Below are 15732 nucleotides of genomic sequence, written 5' to 3'. Positions count from 1 at the left end.
TCTCAAAACTTAGTGAGCTGCCTCGCTGCCCACTGCCTAATTAAGTAGAGAAGATTCTAACTGACATCAAACTGTAGAAGGCAGATTATTTTGACGCACTACAGTGATTACGTCATTGGCTGTCCTCGCTCACCGCCGCAGTTTTAGCCTCGGCCATTCAAACTGATGGGCTGAGGCAACACAACCCGCTAGCATGCCAGCTAACATCTTTATCTGTGTACTGCAAAATGTTACATTGTCACTGACAAACCCAAATCTGCAAATAAATTACACTTGTACACCTTTATACCTTTATAAAAATGTTCTCACTGCGCTACTTTTATTGTTCTGCACTGAATGCTGGGATTGCCTTTGCAGTCGAGGATGCGCTCGACGCTCCCTTGTCATTATGTCAGAATATCAGTCAAGAGTTCAAGAGAGGCTTTATTGTCATTTCAGCTGTGTATAGGTGTATAAAATGAAACAACGTTCCTCCAGGACCAGGGTGCAACAAAAAGTGCAAGACAGTACAGTACACAGTGCAAATAAAAAACAGCATGATAAATACAAAGACTTACAATAAATACAAAAGGCATTTCCAGTCTAAACAGTAATTAAGGGAGACAAGACTAGACAAGTGTAGTATTGGCCAGTACATGGTAGTCCAGTGGTGTAAATGAAAAGTGAAAAAAAAAAAACGTATTCTGACATATTCTGATCAGAATAAGGCATCTCAGTTGGCAGCATTTTGAGGCATCTAACATTTATACAGCCTTCTTCTCAGCAAAAACCTGAAGACTGTGATCAGATGCCAGTTGTGTCTATTGAGCAGCTGGCCACCAAAACGCCTCTAACAATTACACTTATGTAGAATTTGTACATTTATGTAGGATAGATGCTTATCTGAACATCGGCTTAATGGCATTTATGTCTCTTTTTGTCCACAGATGCTGGCTTTCTTTCAGACCGTCTTCACTTTCTATCACCAGGGATTCGAGCTGGCCAAGGATTTTGATCATTACAAAAAAGCCCTTCAGATTAATATTCAAAATGTGAGTTCCTCTTTTTATCGGTATACATTTTTAGGATACACGAAAAGGTCAAGCACCACCTCACTGTTGGGACTAGGGATGTCCCGATCCCATTTTTTTGTTCCCGATCCCGATCCCGATCATTAATTTTGATCCCGATCCGATACCGAGTCTCAAACCGATACTTGTATTTTCTAGATATTGTCTAGATAAGAACTAGATAATACTGTTCACACAGTGCACACTTCAAGTACATTACAGTTGTTCAAATTAATCCAATGTTTAACAACTGAATAGCTCTGCAGTGCTGTAGGAGAAAAATTGCCTGCATCCAAGCTATTGCTTAATGTTCTTTTATTTTTACAAAATAAAACTAAACACAAAAAAAAACTTTTTTAGGTGCCGCATCAAATTGGTAGATCGTTTGGTTAAATTATATCTGGTTTGTTTATGAGCCACCGTACTTGTAGGTGTGTTGTAACTAAGCCAATTAGAGTGCTTAATACTGAGATGTCGTTCAGTCTTGTAACATGGTAACGCTGTATGTTATGGTCCCTGAAGTTTTCATACTCAGATTAAAAGTTATTGTTTTGTAAACCGGTGTGATCCTTGACTCACACACCATATAAATAGTAAAATTCTACAGTAACGAATGCAGCTCTGCTACTATCGCCTCGTGAAACGCTCGCATTGCAGACATAACACTTCGCTGTTGGACTCTCCATTTATGACACCTGCTTGACCGCTGACGTAAAACGAAGGATCGGGCTTAGTAAAGGAGCAGTGTCCACATCTTTGGGCTATAAAGTGTGTCAGTGCTTGATTGATCTTTGTCCAGTTGCTATGGCAGCATTTCACAACTACATGTGAGGTGTCAATAACAATAACGTGGCCCAGTCAAGCCGGGTCATGTGATGGATAATGATGAAGTGTGTGTCGCACACAGTCCAGGCTTGGACTTTGTCTGTTGTTTATGTAACACTTGGTGAAGCTTTGTTTGACAGAAAAGGCTGCAGTTCAATCTGAAGTGATCATGGTTGCTGAAGGGAACAACTGATGTACACTTCAGGCCTTTAACTCCCAAGATTCAGGTCTCAGCTGAGCTACCAACCTTGCTGGGTGCTTAAAATTGGCACAAATACTGGCACAAATAGTGAAGGTGCACATAGGGCAGCCGGCTGGTGTAAAGAAGAGGACTGTTACTGTGGGTGCTAGTCTGTGGCTCTCCCAGGCCAGTGTAGGGGTGGTGCAAGCAGCAGAGAAATTATAATAGGGAACTGGAAATGATTAAATTGATAGACATCATTTACAGACCATAAGTGGTACTATGGGAACAAACAGGGTCTTTGTTCCATTGACCTTCTTTTGTTAGTAAACGACAAATTTGGAATTTGTTCGGAGGATTGGATACACATTAGAAGGATTAAAAACAGGTCTGACACTGTACACAGTCAAGCACGCTTTATAGAAACATGGGTTTACAGGCTTCCACACAGTAAAGGAGTTTCTGCCCTGAAAGTGGCCTTTAAGCTTAAAGGAAGTTTGTGGTTGGTCACATGGACAAAGAAAAAGCCTGGAAGGAGTTTGTCATGTTCCTCCTGTAATGAGGTGGATGTTCTCTAGTCCCCCTTTAGAGTCCTTACTACAGCTCTTTGTTGTATTGACCTACTATTGTGTGTATAACCTGTAGTGCGGAAGTGTAAAGGCCAGCTGTGTGTTTGTGTGGAACACGCATGCTTTTATTTTCTAAATATAAACAGTGCTCAGAATCACTACAGAAAGCAATCTTAACTCATGTGAGGCTTCCCGCAGGGGGTCGAAACTATTTATATTGGGGCGGCACGGTGGCTAAGTGAATAGCACTGTCGCCTCACAGCAAGAAGGTCCTGGGTTCGATCCCCAGGTGGGGCGGTCCGGGTCCTTTCTGTGTGGAGTTTGCATGTTTTCCCAGTACCCACGTGGGTTTACTCCAGGTGCTCCGGTTTCATGTCTGTGTAGCCGCCCGGCCAGTCGATAACATAGCTGAAGTTTGAACACGAATCCCAGTGCCGTTGGGTTCGGTTCGGGGGGGTTATCCCAGCTTTTCAATGGGTGCAAGGCACACAGTAACACCCAGGACTTGGAGCCAGTTCATTGCAGGGCAGACACACACACACACACACACACACACACACACATCCATTCACCTATAGGGCAATTCAGCGTTCACCTGACTGCATGTTTTTGGACTGTGGGAGGAAACCGGAGCTCCCGGAGGAAACCCACACAGACACGGGGAGAACATGCAAACTCTGCACAGAAAGGACCCGGACCGCCCCACCTGGGGATCGAACCCAGGACCTTCTTGCTGTGAGGCGACAGTGCTACCCACTGAGCCACCGTGTCGCCCCCCCCCCAAACACTATAAATCTTAAATGTTTGTGTGTGTGTGTGTGTGTGTGTGTGTGTGTGTGTGTGTGTTTTTGTGTGTGTCCACAGACCCGGAGTCGTTTTGAGGGGACACGCTCAGAAGTGTATGAATTAATGAAGAGGTTTCAGGGGGCGCCACAGGAGTACAGACAGACCAGTCCCATAAGTAGTGAGGGATACCTCTTCGTCCAGGAAAAACGTACTTCACACACACACACACACACACACACACACACAAACACTAATAATTATGGGTTGACAAACCACATGATCCTTCCTGAAATGTCTGTAGGATCTTAAACAACAAGAACATTTTACAGTTTAAATAATTATTATTCTTCTACACTGATTAGGCATAACATTATGCCCACCTTCTTAACTGACTGGTCTGCGGCTATATCCCCATACGCAACAAACTGAGATGCTCTGTGTATTCTGACACCTTTCTATCAGAACCAGCATTAACTTCAGCAGTTCGTCTGTTGGATCAGACCACACGGGCCAGCCTTCGCTCCCTACGTGCATCAATGAGCCTTGCCCACCCATGACCCTGTCGCTGGTTTACTACTGTTCTTTCTTCCTTGGACCACTTTTGATAGATACTGACCACTGGTGGAGATGCTCTGACCCAGTCGTCTAGCCATCACAATTTGGCCCTTGTCAGACTCACTCAAATCCTTACGCTCGCCCATTTTTCCTGCTTCTCACACATTAACTTTGAGGATAAAATGTTCACTCGCTGCCTAATATATCCCACCCACTAACAGGTGCCGTGATGAAAAGATAATCAGTGTTATTCACTTCACCTGTCAGTGGTCATAATGTTATGTTGGGTCGGTGTATATAGAGCCTTTCAGCAATGTAATTTAGGCAGTAGGTGATTTGCGCAATGACAGCTCAGTGGTTAAGGGACTGGACTAGTAATCGGGAGGTCATATCCTATTATAGCCAAGTTTACATTGTTGGGCTCCTGTCTAATGCAATTTTGTCAAAAGATAAATGTAAATGTAGCTAAAGGGTCTCAACAAACATGGAACTATGCCACAGAATTAAAAAAATCTGGAAAAATAAGAAATATTGAAGTCTGGAAAGAATGTTGTGTTACTTTTAATGTGAGTAAATGATGTGTGTAGTGTTTAGTGTTTTCTCATTGTGTATTAAGATCTTGAACCATAAAGTATGCTAAATATGCAAAAATATAGAAAATAAAAATGTTTGTTCTCTTTAGGTCCTCCACCGTTCGGCTCCAGCTGGGTGAAGCGCTACTGCACGTTCGTCAAGGAACAGAAGCTTCTCCACATGATCACATTTGACCCAAAATCTGGGGGCAAGTTTGTGAGTGACACTGTTACATATATTTGCTATTTACATGATCAAGCCGGTGGCTAAGTGGGTAGCACTGTCGCCTCACAGCAAGAAGGTCCTGGGTTTGCGGCAGGGTTCTGGGTTTGGGCAGGGTTCTGTACAGCCAACTAGAGCTTTTCCACATCAGTCTCATCAAACCATGTCATTAAGGATTATAAAACAAAAGACAATGCCTCAAAGCACGTCACAGATACCAGGTCCAAACCCCCCCTCCTTTCACATGAAATGCTGAGGTCAACAGTGGCCTGGAAAAGCCTCCGGAATGCTCATTAATACTGGAACAGGAACTGAATCTTTTCTGAACTGTGTCTGCAAAGTCATTAAGATTCTGTAATTTATCTTGTACACCTCACACCAGGGTTTTCAAATCGCTCCTCCCCCTTTGGAGGCTTTACGTTACATTTTGTAAACCACAATGAGACCAGATTGCCACCATTTTTATTAATTAAGCATATTTCGTTTTGTGTTTTATTTTGATCCAATGTTTGTGTTGCCTCTGTCACAGTAAAAATCATGAATCAAATGTGGGTCGCTTAAAAAAAGTTTGAAAAACTCTGCCCTAATGTCCAAATACTTTTGATCTAAGTAGTGTATTTTACAGGGGGTTTTAGTTGTTTTTGTCCAAAACCTAGTATTTATTGGAACTTCCCAATTGGAACTTTTATCACTCTCCTCACTGCTGACACCCCCACCTCCAATCAAAGGGGCTGATGCTGTCACACGCTCCTTCCAACACCCACGCAGCCAATCGCTCTTTTCACCTGCCAAGGGGCTGGGTCTCACAGAGCGCACTGTTGCACACAGAAAGCCAAGCGCTGCCATTTGTGATTAGCCAGCCCTTGTGCAGGTGCCTCGACCAGACAGCAGAGGTCGCACTTGCACCAGCAACGAGGATCCCTGTTTTAGCCGTTGTTCCTCCCCCGTACAGACACACAGCCAATCGTGAGTCGTCGTGAAGGTGTTTGCCCGGCTGAGCAAAGTGCTTTTTGTGAAGTTAACTGTGATAAAAGTAGTAATGGATATGCAGGTACACTGTAAAGTTTATGGTTTTGCTTTTTCTCTTTGTTCTTTAATTGTAGGGTGAGACAGAGTCAGCCACTCTCAAGTCCTGTGTGAGAAAAACCACAGATACTCTCGACCGACGATTCTGTCTAGACATAGAGATCACAGACCGGTATGTTACTTGTACCTGTTTATAATGCTAATGCACATTCAGCTTCTGTCTCTGTGTGAGAAACACAATGTTGATCATCAAGTTAAAAAAATGAGGGTTTTATTAAGCCACTCACGTCTTAGTCATTTTTTTACTCTGGTCTATTTTTTTATTTGAGCACTGAATGCTCTGCAAATTTAAAACTCCAAATCAGAAAAAATAGTGTTTCTTACATTTACTTTTATTTCATTGTTGATAGTATAAACACAAGATATTTCATGTTTTGTCTGGTCAACCTAATTTCATTTGTTAATATACCTCCAATTCTGTATTTCAGACCTGCAACACATTACAAAGAAGTTGGTACTAGGCAATTTAGGGCTAGTAATTAGTATGGAATCCTTCCTGGGTGACCTAGAAGCTATACAATTTATATTCAAATAAAAAGGTAGTAAATAGATCAATCAAATACATGGAAAATGAATCACACAAATTGAAATTATAATGTAGAAAGTGTGGTTTAAATCTCGTGGTGCTTTTAGCTTGTTGGGTGTCTTTACAGACATGATTGGCTATGTTTGGGAGGGGGGGTGTTGATGTTGGCTGAACATCCTATCCATTGGGAGGTGCACTTGTCAATGCGCTTACAGTGCTGGTCCCAGTCCCAAATAAAAACAAGGAGGGTTGCATCAAAAAGGGCATCAGTAGGGATGTAACGATACACTCTACCCACGGTGCGAGGCGATTCATGATACTGGGTTCACAGTACAATTTTTTCCCGATTTTTTTAAACAAAATTAAATTGAAGACAAATTATGACAAAGTTTCCTTTTATTATTTCTCTTTAAATAAATAAAATACTGTATTTGTGCTTTGTATTTTATCTAAATAATGAATGTCCTTTTACTTCTAAGGTAGGGACAAACTATGCAAAACAATGCTGCACATTTCCCTTTTTGTGTAAAAAAAAAACTGAAATGAAATTTAAAACAAATCCCACATTATATAAATAAATTAATAATACAAATAAAGTAAGTATCCTCACATACCTGGCAACCCTGTAATGACGTCAACCAGGCGAGGTGAATAGCACCAGTGTATCTGTACAGTGCTCTCTGCTGTTTAAAGTGAATATCGATTCATTACACAAGTAAACCGATTTGAATCGTTACACATGGGAATCGATTTTTAATTGTCTTGTGGTGCATCGTTACATCCCTAGGCATCAGGCATAAAATTGTGCCAAATCAAGTATGAGGACCAAATCCACTGTGGCAACCCCTAATACAGGAGCAGCTGGACAAAACAAAATAGGTTTCTTGATCTTTTTGGCATGACGTGTGAAATTAATTTGACTAAATGTGAGCAATTTAAAGCTCCTGTAATTGTATGTGACTGTGTGTATTCTGTGCTGACCTGGTATTTTATGTGGCACTGGTTGTTTTTAGGCCCGGCACTGTGCTCACGGTGCAGGCTCTGTCAGAGGACGACCACCGGTTCTGGATGCAGGCCATGGGTGGCAAAGAACCGGTAAGTGAAGAACTCCACCAAATCAGTCTTTAATAGAAACCAGTACAGTTTTCATTACTGGACTGATGGAGGTTTTTTGTAGGAGCTTTCACATAATTTAGAGATCCTTTAATAGAATTTATTTCTAAAGCTTTGGTCAGGCAGGCCAACTGGATTTTCTGACACATTTGTCCCCACAGTTTTTGGCCTTATTGAAACTTTGTTAGTTGCCTCATGTTTCTTTTAACTCATCATCCTGCTATTAATCTGTGCTGTTTATTAACATTCAACATCAAATAAATCAACTGTTCTGCTGTATTTGTAATTAAGTCCTTATAAAGTCTAAACTACTAGTTCTATATGAAAAAAATGATGTAGACACCTGACCATGAGTTTGTTAGACATCTAGTTCCAAACCCACTGGCATGTGTCCTTTTAAGAGCATTTGTGAGGACAGATGTTGGACGAAAAGGCCAGGCTCACAGTCGACGTTCCAATTCGTCCAATTCAACAGAGACAGCAGCAACAAACATTTTATTCACATTTACAGCATTAAGCATTGTGTTTTTCAAAGCAGCTTTGTGACTGAATACATTGCAAGCAATTGAGGGATAAGGTCCTCACTCAGGGGCCCAAATGTGACAACTTGAAGGTTGTGCAGCTTGTGTTACTACATTGCACCCAGTGATTCAGAGAAAGCTGGACCCACCACGACCATAAATTGATGGTAAAACATAAAAATGAAATGAAACAAAAAGATCTCTAGACACTTTGACCTCCTGTTAAAAAAATTTAATAATAATAATAATCACAATATTAAAAAGTCCTCTACCTTAGTACCAGTCCTTGGGTCATTAATTACCGGGCCGCACAGAAAGAATGAATAATTAGAGATTGCTACAAAAAGCAATTACATTTCCAAAACTCTTCGGGTGTTATTGTCTTATGACCACTAGGTGGGAGCAGCGTCTTGTTGCAGTGAAAAAGCTAAGGATTTACACTGATTTGCGATTCTATAGTGATTCTGTGAAGTTATATCTTATATGAAACCGGTCCGTGGTGCAAAAAAGGTTGGGGAACGCTTCTTTACCTGATCTTCCTGACCATTTGTCAGATTTGTTTTTTACAACAGTGCAAACAGACAAATCGAATAATTTGTGATTTGCAGCGTGGAGACTTTTGTTTTCCCCCAAACATTAGATGTTAGAGAGAAATCTTGATGAATAGACCATAGACTGATTTATACTGTACATACATTTTTGTAAAATTCAACCTGCAAAGCACATTTTTTGTAAAATTGACCTTGCAACTATCTACACAGGTGCACCATCTGGGGAGAACATATTCAAAAGAAAGAGGAAGTAAGTATTCTATTCTTTTATATGAATTTTGTAATAACGTATAGTCATTTGTGCCATGTACAGATGGGTGACAAATTAGGACAAATCAGAATAGTAAGAATCAGATACAGTCTTCTGGCATGGTTTGGTTCACACCGGCAGTGATTCTTTACCAAATGTTTTCTAAATCACTGTTTTCCTGGCTGCAAATAGGCGTTCCTGACCTCAAGTTCACTACTGGTTGCTTGTCTGTTCCTTGTCTGTGGTGGCAGATAAAACACGTCCCTGTTAGGTAGCGGACCGATATTGACCCAAATCACTGGATCGGATATCGGAAGGAAAACAAAACGTGTAATCCGATTCGATACTGTTGCTTAATGTAAATAACACTTAATGTAAATAAGGCCATTGTTTGTGTAAAAAGCAAATAACACACGAAGATACGTTCCAACATAGTGCCGTTTATTGCCACTCACTCTTGATGACATCATTAACATGTGCCACTGATCTACAACTCATCCGCAACAGTCATTCAGAAATTAAAACACACTGATCTACTTCAACTTTTAGCATTTTAAAAAATCATCTACTACTGCCACATCTAGAAACACTGTTTAAACACAATAAAAATCCCTTTATAAATGATAAATCGCTCACCTGAGATAAAGAAAACGTATCTTGTCCCGGCTTGGAGATCTCTCACATCCTTAATGATTAATCCATTAGTGTTATGAAATAAAATAAACTCCACCGTTTCCCGTTTAGCCACAAACGTCCTCTTCAAAATTCAGCAGGGTTTGTAATAAGCGAGCTTTGGTTTTTAATAAACTAAAAATCTAAAAACGTGACAGAACTTTAACAGAAAATCTCAACTCTGCGTTAATTCTAATTGGTCCATCGTGTTTGATTGACATCCACATCTTCCAATTGTAGACACGTTTGTTAAACGAGCCAAAAATGCTGCTGAATGTTCTGTGTGTAAAAGTGAAAATAAAAACAGCAGTTTTGTGTAAGTGTGATGTTGTAGGTTCTGTATTTATTCCTTTAGAATATTAGTTTTACAGTCTGAGCATTGTTATTTAGATAGCTAGTTTAACCATGGTGCATTGAGACATGTATTATTACTGCTTAGTTGTTTGAAAGGAGAAATGACGGTATCGGATTGGTATCGGCTCATTTTGCAGTATCGGACATAAAAAAGTGGTATCGAGCCAGCCCTATTCCCTGTTATGAACCCTGCCATAAGATAGAGTTGCTTACTTGTTAAACTTTGGACCTACACATGAGTAGTCATCACATCACAATCATCACATTATACAACCGTGGTAAGCAGAAAAGCATCAAACAAGTATCGGACTGCCACTCTCTCTGTTAGTTGTGTGGTAGAGCACATAGCTTAGTCCAGTCTTAGTCCAGTAGTGACACTGACAGTGTGGTACTGTGGGCACTGGTACAATAGGTGCAGTAATAAATGTTGTTAATTATTCTGTTGTTAATTATTCTGGACTATAAAAATATCCAATATACTAATAATGTCCACTCTAATAGGCTAACATTAGTAATTCTTCAAATACAAAACTGCAACTTAATTGTAAGTGTGTCTGTTTAAATAATAACCCAGTGTATTATATTTCTGAAACACAGACCAGGCATAACATTATGACATCTGACAGGTGAAGTGAATAACACTGATTATCTCGTTATCCCAGCACCTGTTAGTGGGGGGAATATATTAGGCAGCAAGTGAACATTTTATCCTCAAAGTACTAAATGCACTATGGGAAGAAGGCAAGCTGGCAAAGTCTGATGCTTTGGGCAATGTTCTGCTGGGAAACCTTGAGTTCTGCCATCCATGTGGATGTTTCTTTGACACGTACCACCTACCTAAGCATTGTTGCAGACCATGTACACCCTTTCATGGAAACGGTATTCCCTGATGGCTTTGCCTTTTTTTAGCAGGATAATGCGCCCTGCCACAAAGCAAAAATGGTTCAGGAATGGTTTGAGCAGCACAACAACGAGTTTGAGGTGTTGATTTGGCCTCCAAACTCCCCAGATCGCAATCCAATCGAGCATCTGTGGGATGTGCTGGACAAACAAGTCTGATCCATGGAGGCCCCATCTCACAACTTACAGGAGTTAAAGGATCTGCTGCTAACATCTTGGTGCCAGATACCACAGCACACCTTCAGGGGTCTAGTGGAGTCCATGCCTCGACGGGTCAGGGCTGTTTTGGCAGCAAAAGGGGGACAACACAATATTATCGGTGTATTATTTAATGTCAGATTTACATTGTATGAATAACTGCTGTGTCTAAAGGTCAACCTTTAAAAATGGGGGCCACTGGGGGCCAGTGAAAGCTCAGTGGTTAAGGTACTGGACTAGTAAACAGAAGGTTGCCGGTTCAAGCCCCACCACCACCAAGTTGCCACTGTTGGGTCCCTGAGCAAGGCCCTTAACCCTCAATTGCTCATCGTGTTCAGCTCATTGTGTAAGTCGCTTTGGATAAAAGCGTCTGCTAAAAATGTAAAATATAAATAAAATATAAATAAAAAATAAAAAACTGATTTGATGTGATTGTCAGTGTCTATATTTATCTTAAATGTCATTACTTGTAACAATGTATGTTTTTTTATACTCTGCAGTTGATGCACAGCTGGATGAAGTTGGTATAAATTTTGTCAGGAACTCCATCAAAGCTATTGAAACAAGAGGTAAAGTTTTAAATGTTTCTGTAATACATTTGTTCACATCACCTTTTTTTATATTCATTTTTTTTTTTTTCTTTAAAGATCTGAAGCTCTTACGATGGCAAGCCTTCATTTATATAGAAAATTCATAAACCAGTGTTTCTCATAAACTATATAAACCACCTTGAGGTAGACCTTAAATGATCTCAGCATTTTTCACTAAAAATAAACCGCTCGGGTGGCACAGCGGTAAAACATGCTAGCACGCCAGCCATAAGTTTGAAACTCAGCTCTGCCATCCGTCTGGGCTGGGCGGCTACATAAACAACGAATGGCTTCTTGTTCATACAGGGTGGGAGCCGGATAGGGCCCTCATAACTCATAGCAGTTGCGACCCCTGCTGGCTGATTGATGAGTCGAGGAAAATGCGTCGATCAGGGTGTGGCTCTCCGTACACAAAGCTGATCCGCATATGAACTCACCTCGTGCAGGTGAAAAGATGCAGTCGGCTACTGTGTGGGGCGTGTGTCAGTCTTGGCAGTGGAGATCAGCATCAGTAGAGAGGAAGCGTAATACAGTTGGGTAATTGGATACAACTAGATTGGAAGGAAAATGCAAAAACTAAATATAAATAAATAAATAAAAAAACATAAACCAACAATATCCACAATTTTTTTTTTAATATTTGTTTTCATATTAAAATTTTTAATTGTTTAAAACCCATTTTAGTGTAATTTAGTTTATTATTATGAATTATTAATTTTACAGTAATGGGTAAAGAGGGCAATTAAATTTATTCTAAATTATATCCATCCATCTGGGTGGCGCCCAGTGAATAATGCTAACCAACTGTAGTATTGGCTGACCAGGCGTCTACTTACAGACATGATTGGCTTTAAGTGGGATGCATGATGGATTGGTGTCTTATCCATCCAGGATAAAGTGGTGGTAAAACATGGAAATAAATATGGTGAAGGCGCTTTTCTTTTCTACCATAACTTTAGGCACGAGGCAAGGTCCAGCAGTCATGGATTGGCGAGTTTGGTGAATGAATAGCGATTGTGTCCAGGTCTTCCTGTCCAGCATCAGTGCCTAAACTCACGAATGCTTTTTTTAATTAATTAGGCACAGATTCCCACAGACACACTCCAAAATCTTGTGGAAAGCTTTCCCAGATAATTAAAGGCTGTTGAAGCTGCAATGAAGAACCAAATCCATATTAATGCATATGCTTTTGGAATAGGATTTCCAACATACTTATGTTCTGGTGTCCACATATTTTTGGCTATATAGTGCATCACAAACTAGTTTTTAGCTGTCTGTCTGTGGCTGTGATCTCTCGAACTAATATTAGTTGATATAAACCACTAGCTGCAGTTATCTGATTATTCATTGGATGGGATTAAAATGCAGGCATGGTTTAATCAAAATATCATGCAGATGTGACATTAAATATCATTTGTGTCAAATCAAATGTCACTTGAAATCCAGAGCTCATTTAAAGCTGTCTATTAACAAAGCAAATGTCATCCACTGAATGAAATGCAGACTCATTAAAGCTGCATTCACAATGGCAGAGATTCTCGGTAAACGTCAGAAAACTCATGGACGTGATTTGTTAGTGTGTTTGTAGTGAAATCTTATTTAGGCACATCACTGGAAAACTTGCATCCTAAATCACAAACATTATACTAAGTAATATTTCAGGAACAGCCTCGTGATTGTTAACTAATTTGTCTAATTTAACTAATTTAGTTCTGAATGATTTAAGTGGATTGGGCTGTGACAGCTGTGGACGCTCAACTACTAGCTTTCTACAGCTGTACTGACTGTATATGAGAACTATAACCAATAACTGTCTGTTACACATTTCGGTTTATTTTTTATTTTTATTTTTTTCATATCTGATTGATGTTGTAGAGGAGAAATAGAATTTAGGTGCTGATCTGGACAGTTTTGGATAAACTTTGTCTTGTTTTCCTCTAATGACCTGAAATAGCCGTTTCTGTTTGTCTGACGCATGACGCCATAGTGCATTCTGTCAGAAGTTGAAATCTGTTGAACTTTTTTTGACATGATTTTGACAGTATCTTTAACGCATCATCTGGTGCGTAGAGTTTGTTAATAGCTGCTTCCCACTAAAATCTGTGACAGCAGTGGGTTTGTGACGGATGGCATCAGAGTCCACAAGAACGTGTCATCTGATTGATCTAGTTATTTTTCCTGGCACAAGTGGCTCACATGTTCTTCACTAAAAAAGCAGTAATTACAGTGACAAGAAACTAACTTTTAATTATTTCAGTTTGTAGTGTTTGTTGTTGTAGGTTCTCCCAGTGCATAAATCAACTTAAAATTGTCTACACAATTAGGAGGTCGTTTAACTTTGTGTAAACATTTTTAAGCATAAATAAACATACAGTAGCCTATGGTTTATTTATATAATGTATTCAGATATTATACATTTGATAAAAAGACTTGTAGCTAAGCAGTCATGCTGGACTAGTAACTAAGAAGTTGTTGGTTCAAGCCCCACTACTGCCAGGTTGTCACTGTTGGGCCCTTGAGCAAGGCCTTTAACCCTCAATTGCTTAGACTGTATACTGTCACACTACTGTAAGTTGCTTTGAATAAAAGCGTCTGCTAAATAAATTTTTTTGTAAATTATCTTCGAGGATACGAGAATATTCAAATTTTGGCATAAGCAGCAGCCTTGGGCATGATTCGCCACTACAGGTCCAGATACATTTTACATTTTCAGCATTTAGCAGATGCTTTTATCCAAAGCGACTTACACAATGAGCAATTGAGGGTTAAGGGCCTTGCTCAGGGACCAAACAGTGGCAACTTGGTGGTGTCGGGGCTTGAACCGGCAACCTTCTGTTTACTAGTCCAGTACCTTAACCACTGAGCTACCACTGGCAGATAAAACAAAGAAACCACTTAAAAATAAAACTAGTGTATTATTATTATTATTATCGTTATTATTATTGTTTTGTTATTATTATTTAATGTCTTGATTTTTCTATGTTTATTTTTTGATGAAAAGGTGGAATTTAAAAGTTTAAATGACATGACAAATACCTACAGTTGACCGTTTCTCTTAAAATCCTGAATAAAATCTGCTGTTGTGAGAGTAAACACTAGAGGGCAGTATGAGCTCACAGTTCGTCTTCTTTCACTATCAATCTGATGCGGCTATTAAGAAGTATGTGGACACCAATATATTTAATGTTTTTAACGTTGTGGTAACCATTGGGGAAGGTCTCAAGATTTATGATTCGACTGTTCCAGCATGACTGTGTCCCTGTGTACAAAGTGAAGGTTATAAAATACATTTAGTGTACTTGAGTCCGAAGGACAGTTTATTTTTGTGGGATCAAAATAAAGAGTACTGAATAATTAAGTACTGAATTAAGTACTGAATTAAGTACTGAAATTGAGTAAGTACTGACTGCTGATCAGTGAGTAGGTACTGATAGCTGATCAGTAAGTACTGACTGCTAATCAGTAATTAAGTACTGAAAGCTGATTACTGAATAAGTACTGACTGCTGATAAGTGAGTAGGTACTGATAGCTGATTATTGAGTAAGTACTGACTGCTGATCAGTGAGTAGGTACTGATAGCTGATCAGTAAGTACTGACTGCTAATCATTAATTAAGTACTGAAATTGAGTAAGTACTAACTGCTGATCAGTGAGTAGGTACTGATAGCTCATCAGTAAGTACTGACTGCTTATCAGTAATTAAGTACTGAAAGCTGATTATTGAGTAAGTACTGACTGCTGATCAGTAATTAAGTACTGAACGCTAATTGTTTAGTAAGTACTAACTGCTGATCAGCGAGCATTAATAGTACAGACCTCTGATCAGTAATTAAGTACTGAACACTGATTATTGAGTAAGGTCTTACAGATGATCTGTGAGTAGGTGCTGACAGCTGATTGATGAATAAATACTGAGTGCTGATCAGTGTGTACTGAATCTGTGCAGGTATTAATGATCAGGGATTGTACAGAGTGGTTGGTGTCAGCTCAAAGGTGCAGAAGCTCCTCAACGTAATGATTGGTAAGATTTTTGATTGTAAAATAAATGATGGAACTTGTGCTTTGCAGAAAATAATGTGTTATGATTGTGTGTTTTTTTAAAGGGATCACATGTACAGCTGAAGTCTGTCAAAAGTTTTCTAATTTTTGAAACTGTTCAATTTGTACACATTTAAACACGATTAGACTTTATTAGGTTTCTTTGGGCTTT

The 15732-nt window shown here is 39.6% G+C and overlaps 1 protein-coding gene across 1 annotated transcript in view; it reads left to right on the top strand.

The window, feature by feature from the left end:
• arhgap10 (Rho GTPase activating protein 10) overlaps positions 1-15732 on the top strand; it is a 135887-nt gene that overhangs the window by 77339 nt on the left and 42816 nt on the right. Inside the window, exons 7-14 of the mRNA XM_062996220.1 lie at positions 927-1031; positions 3489-3618; positions 4648-4754; positions 5864-5958; positions 7386-7467; positions 8768-8807; positions 11432-11500; positions 15469-15543. Of these exons, the coding sequence (XP_062852290.1) occupies positions 927-1031; positions 3489-3618; positions 4648-4754; positions 5864-5958; positions 7386-7467; positions 8768-8807; positions 11432-11500; positions 15469-15543 (703 nt within the window). The remainder of the gene's footprint in view (positions 1-926; positions 1032-3488; positions 3619-4647; positions 4755-5863; positions 5959-7385; positions 7468-8767; positions 8808-11431; positions 11501-15468; positions 15544-15732) is intronic.

Source organism: Trichomycterus rosablanca, chromosome 5 (genome assembly GCF_030014385.1).
Source record: "Trichomycterus rosablanca isolate fTriRos1 chromosome 5, fTriRos1.hap1, whole genome shotgun sequence".
NCBI lineage: Eukaryota > Metazoa > Chordata > Actinopteri > Siluriformes > Trichomycteridae > Trichomycterus > Trichomycterus rosablanca.
The sequence above is the reverse complement of the archived record's forward strand: the minus strand, read 5'-3'. Positions and strand labels throughout refer to the sequence as shown.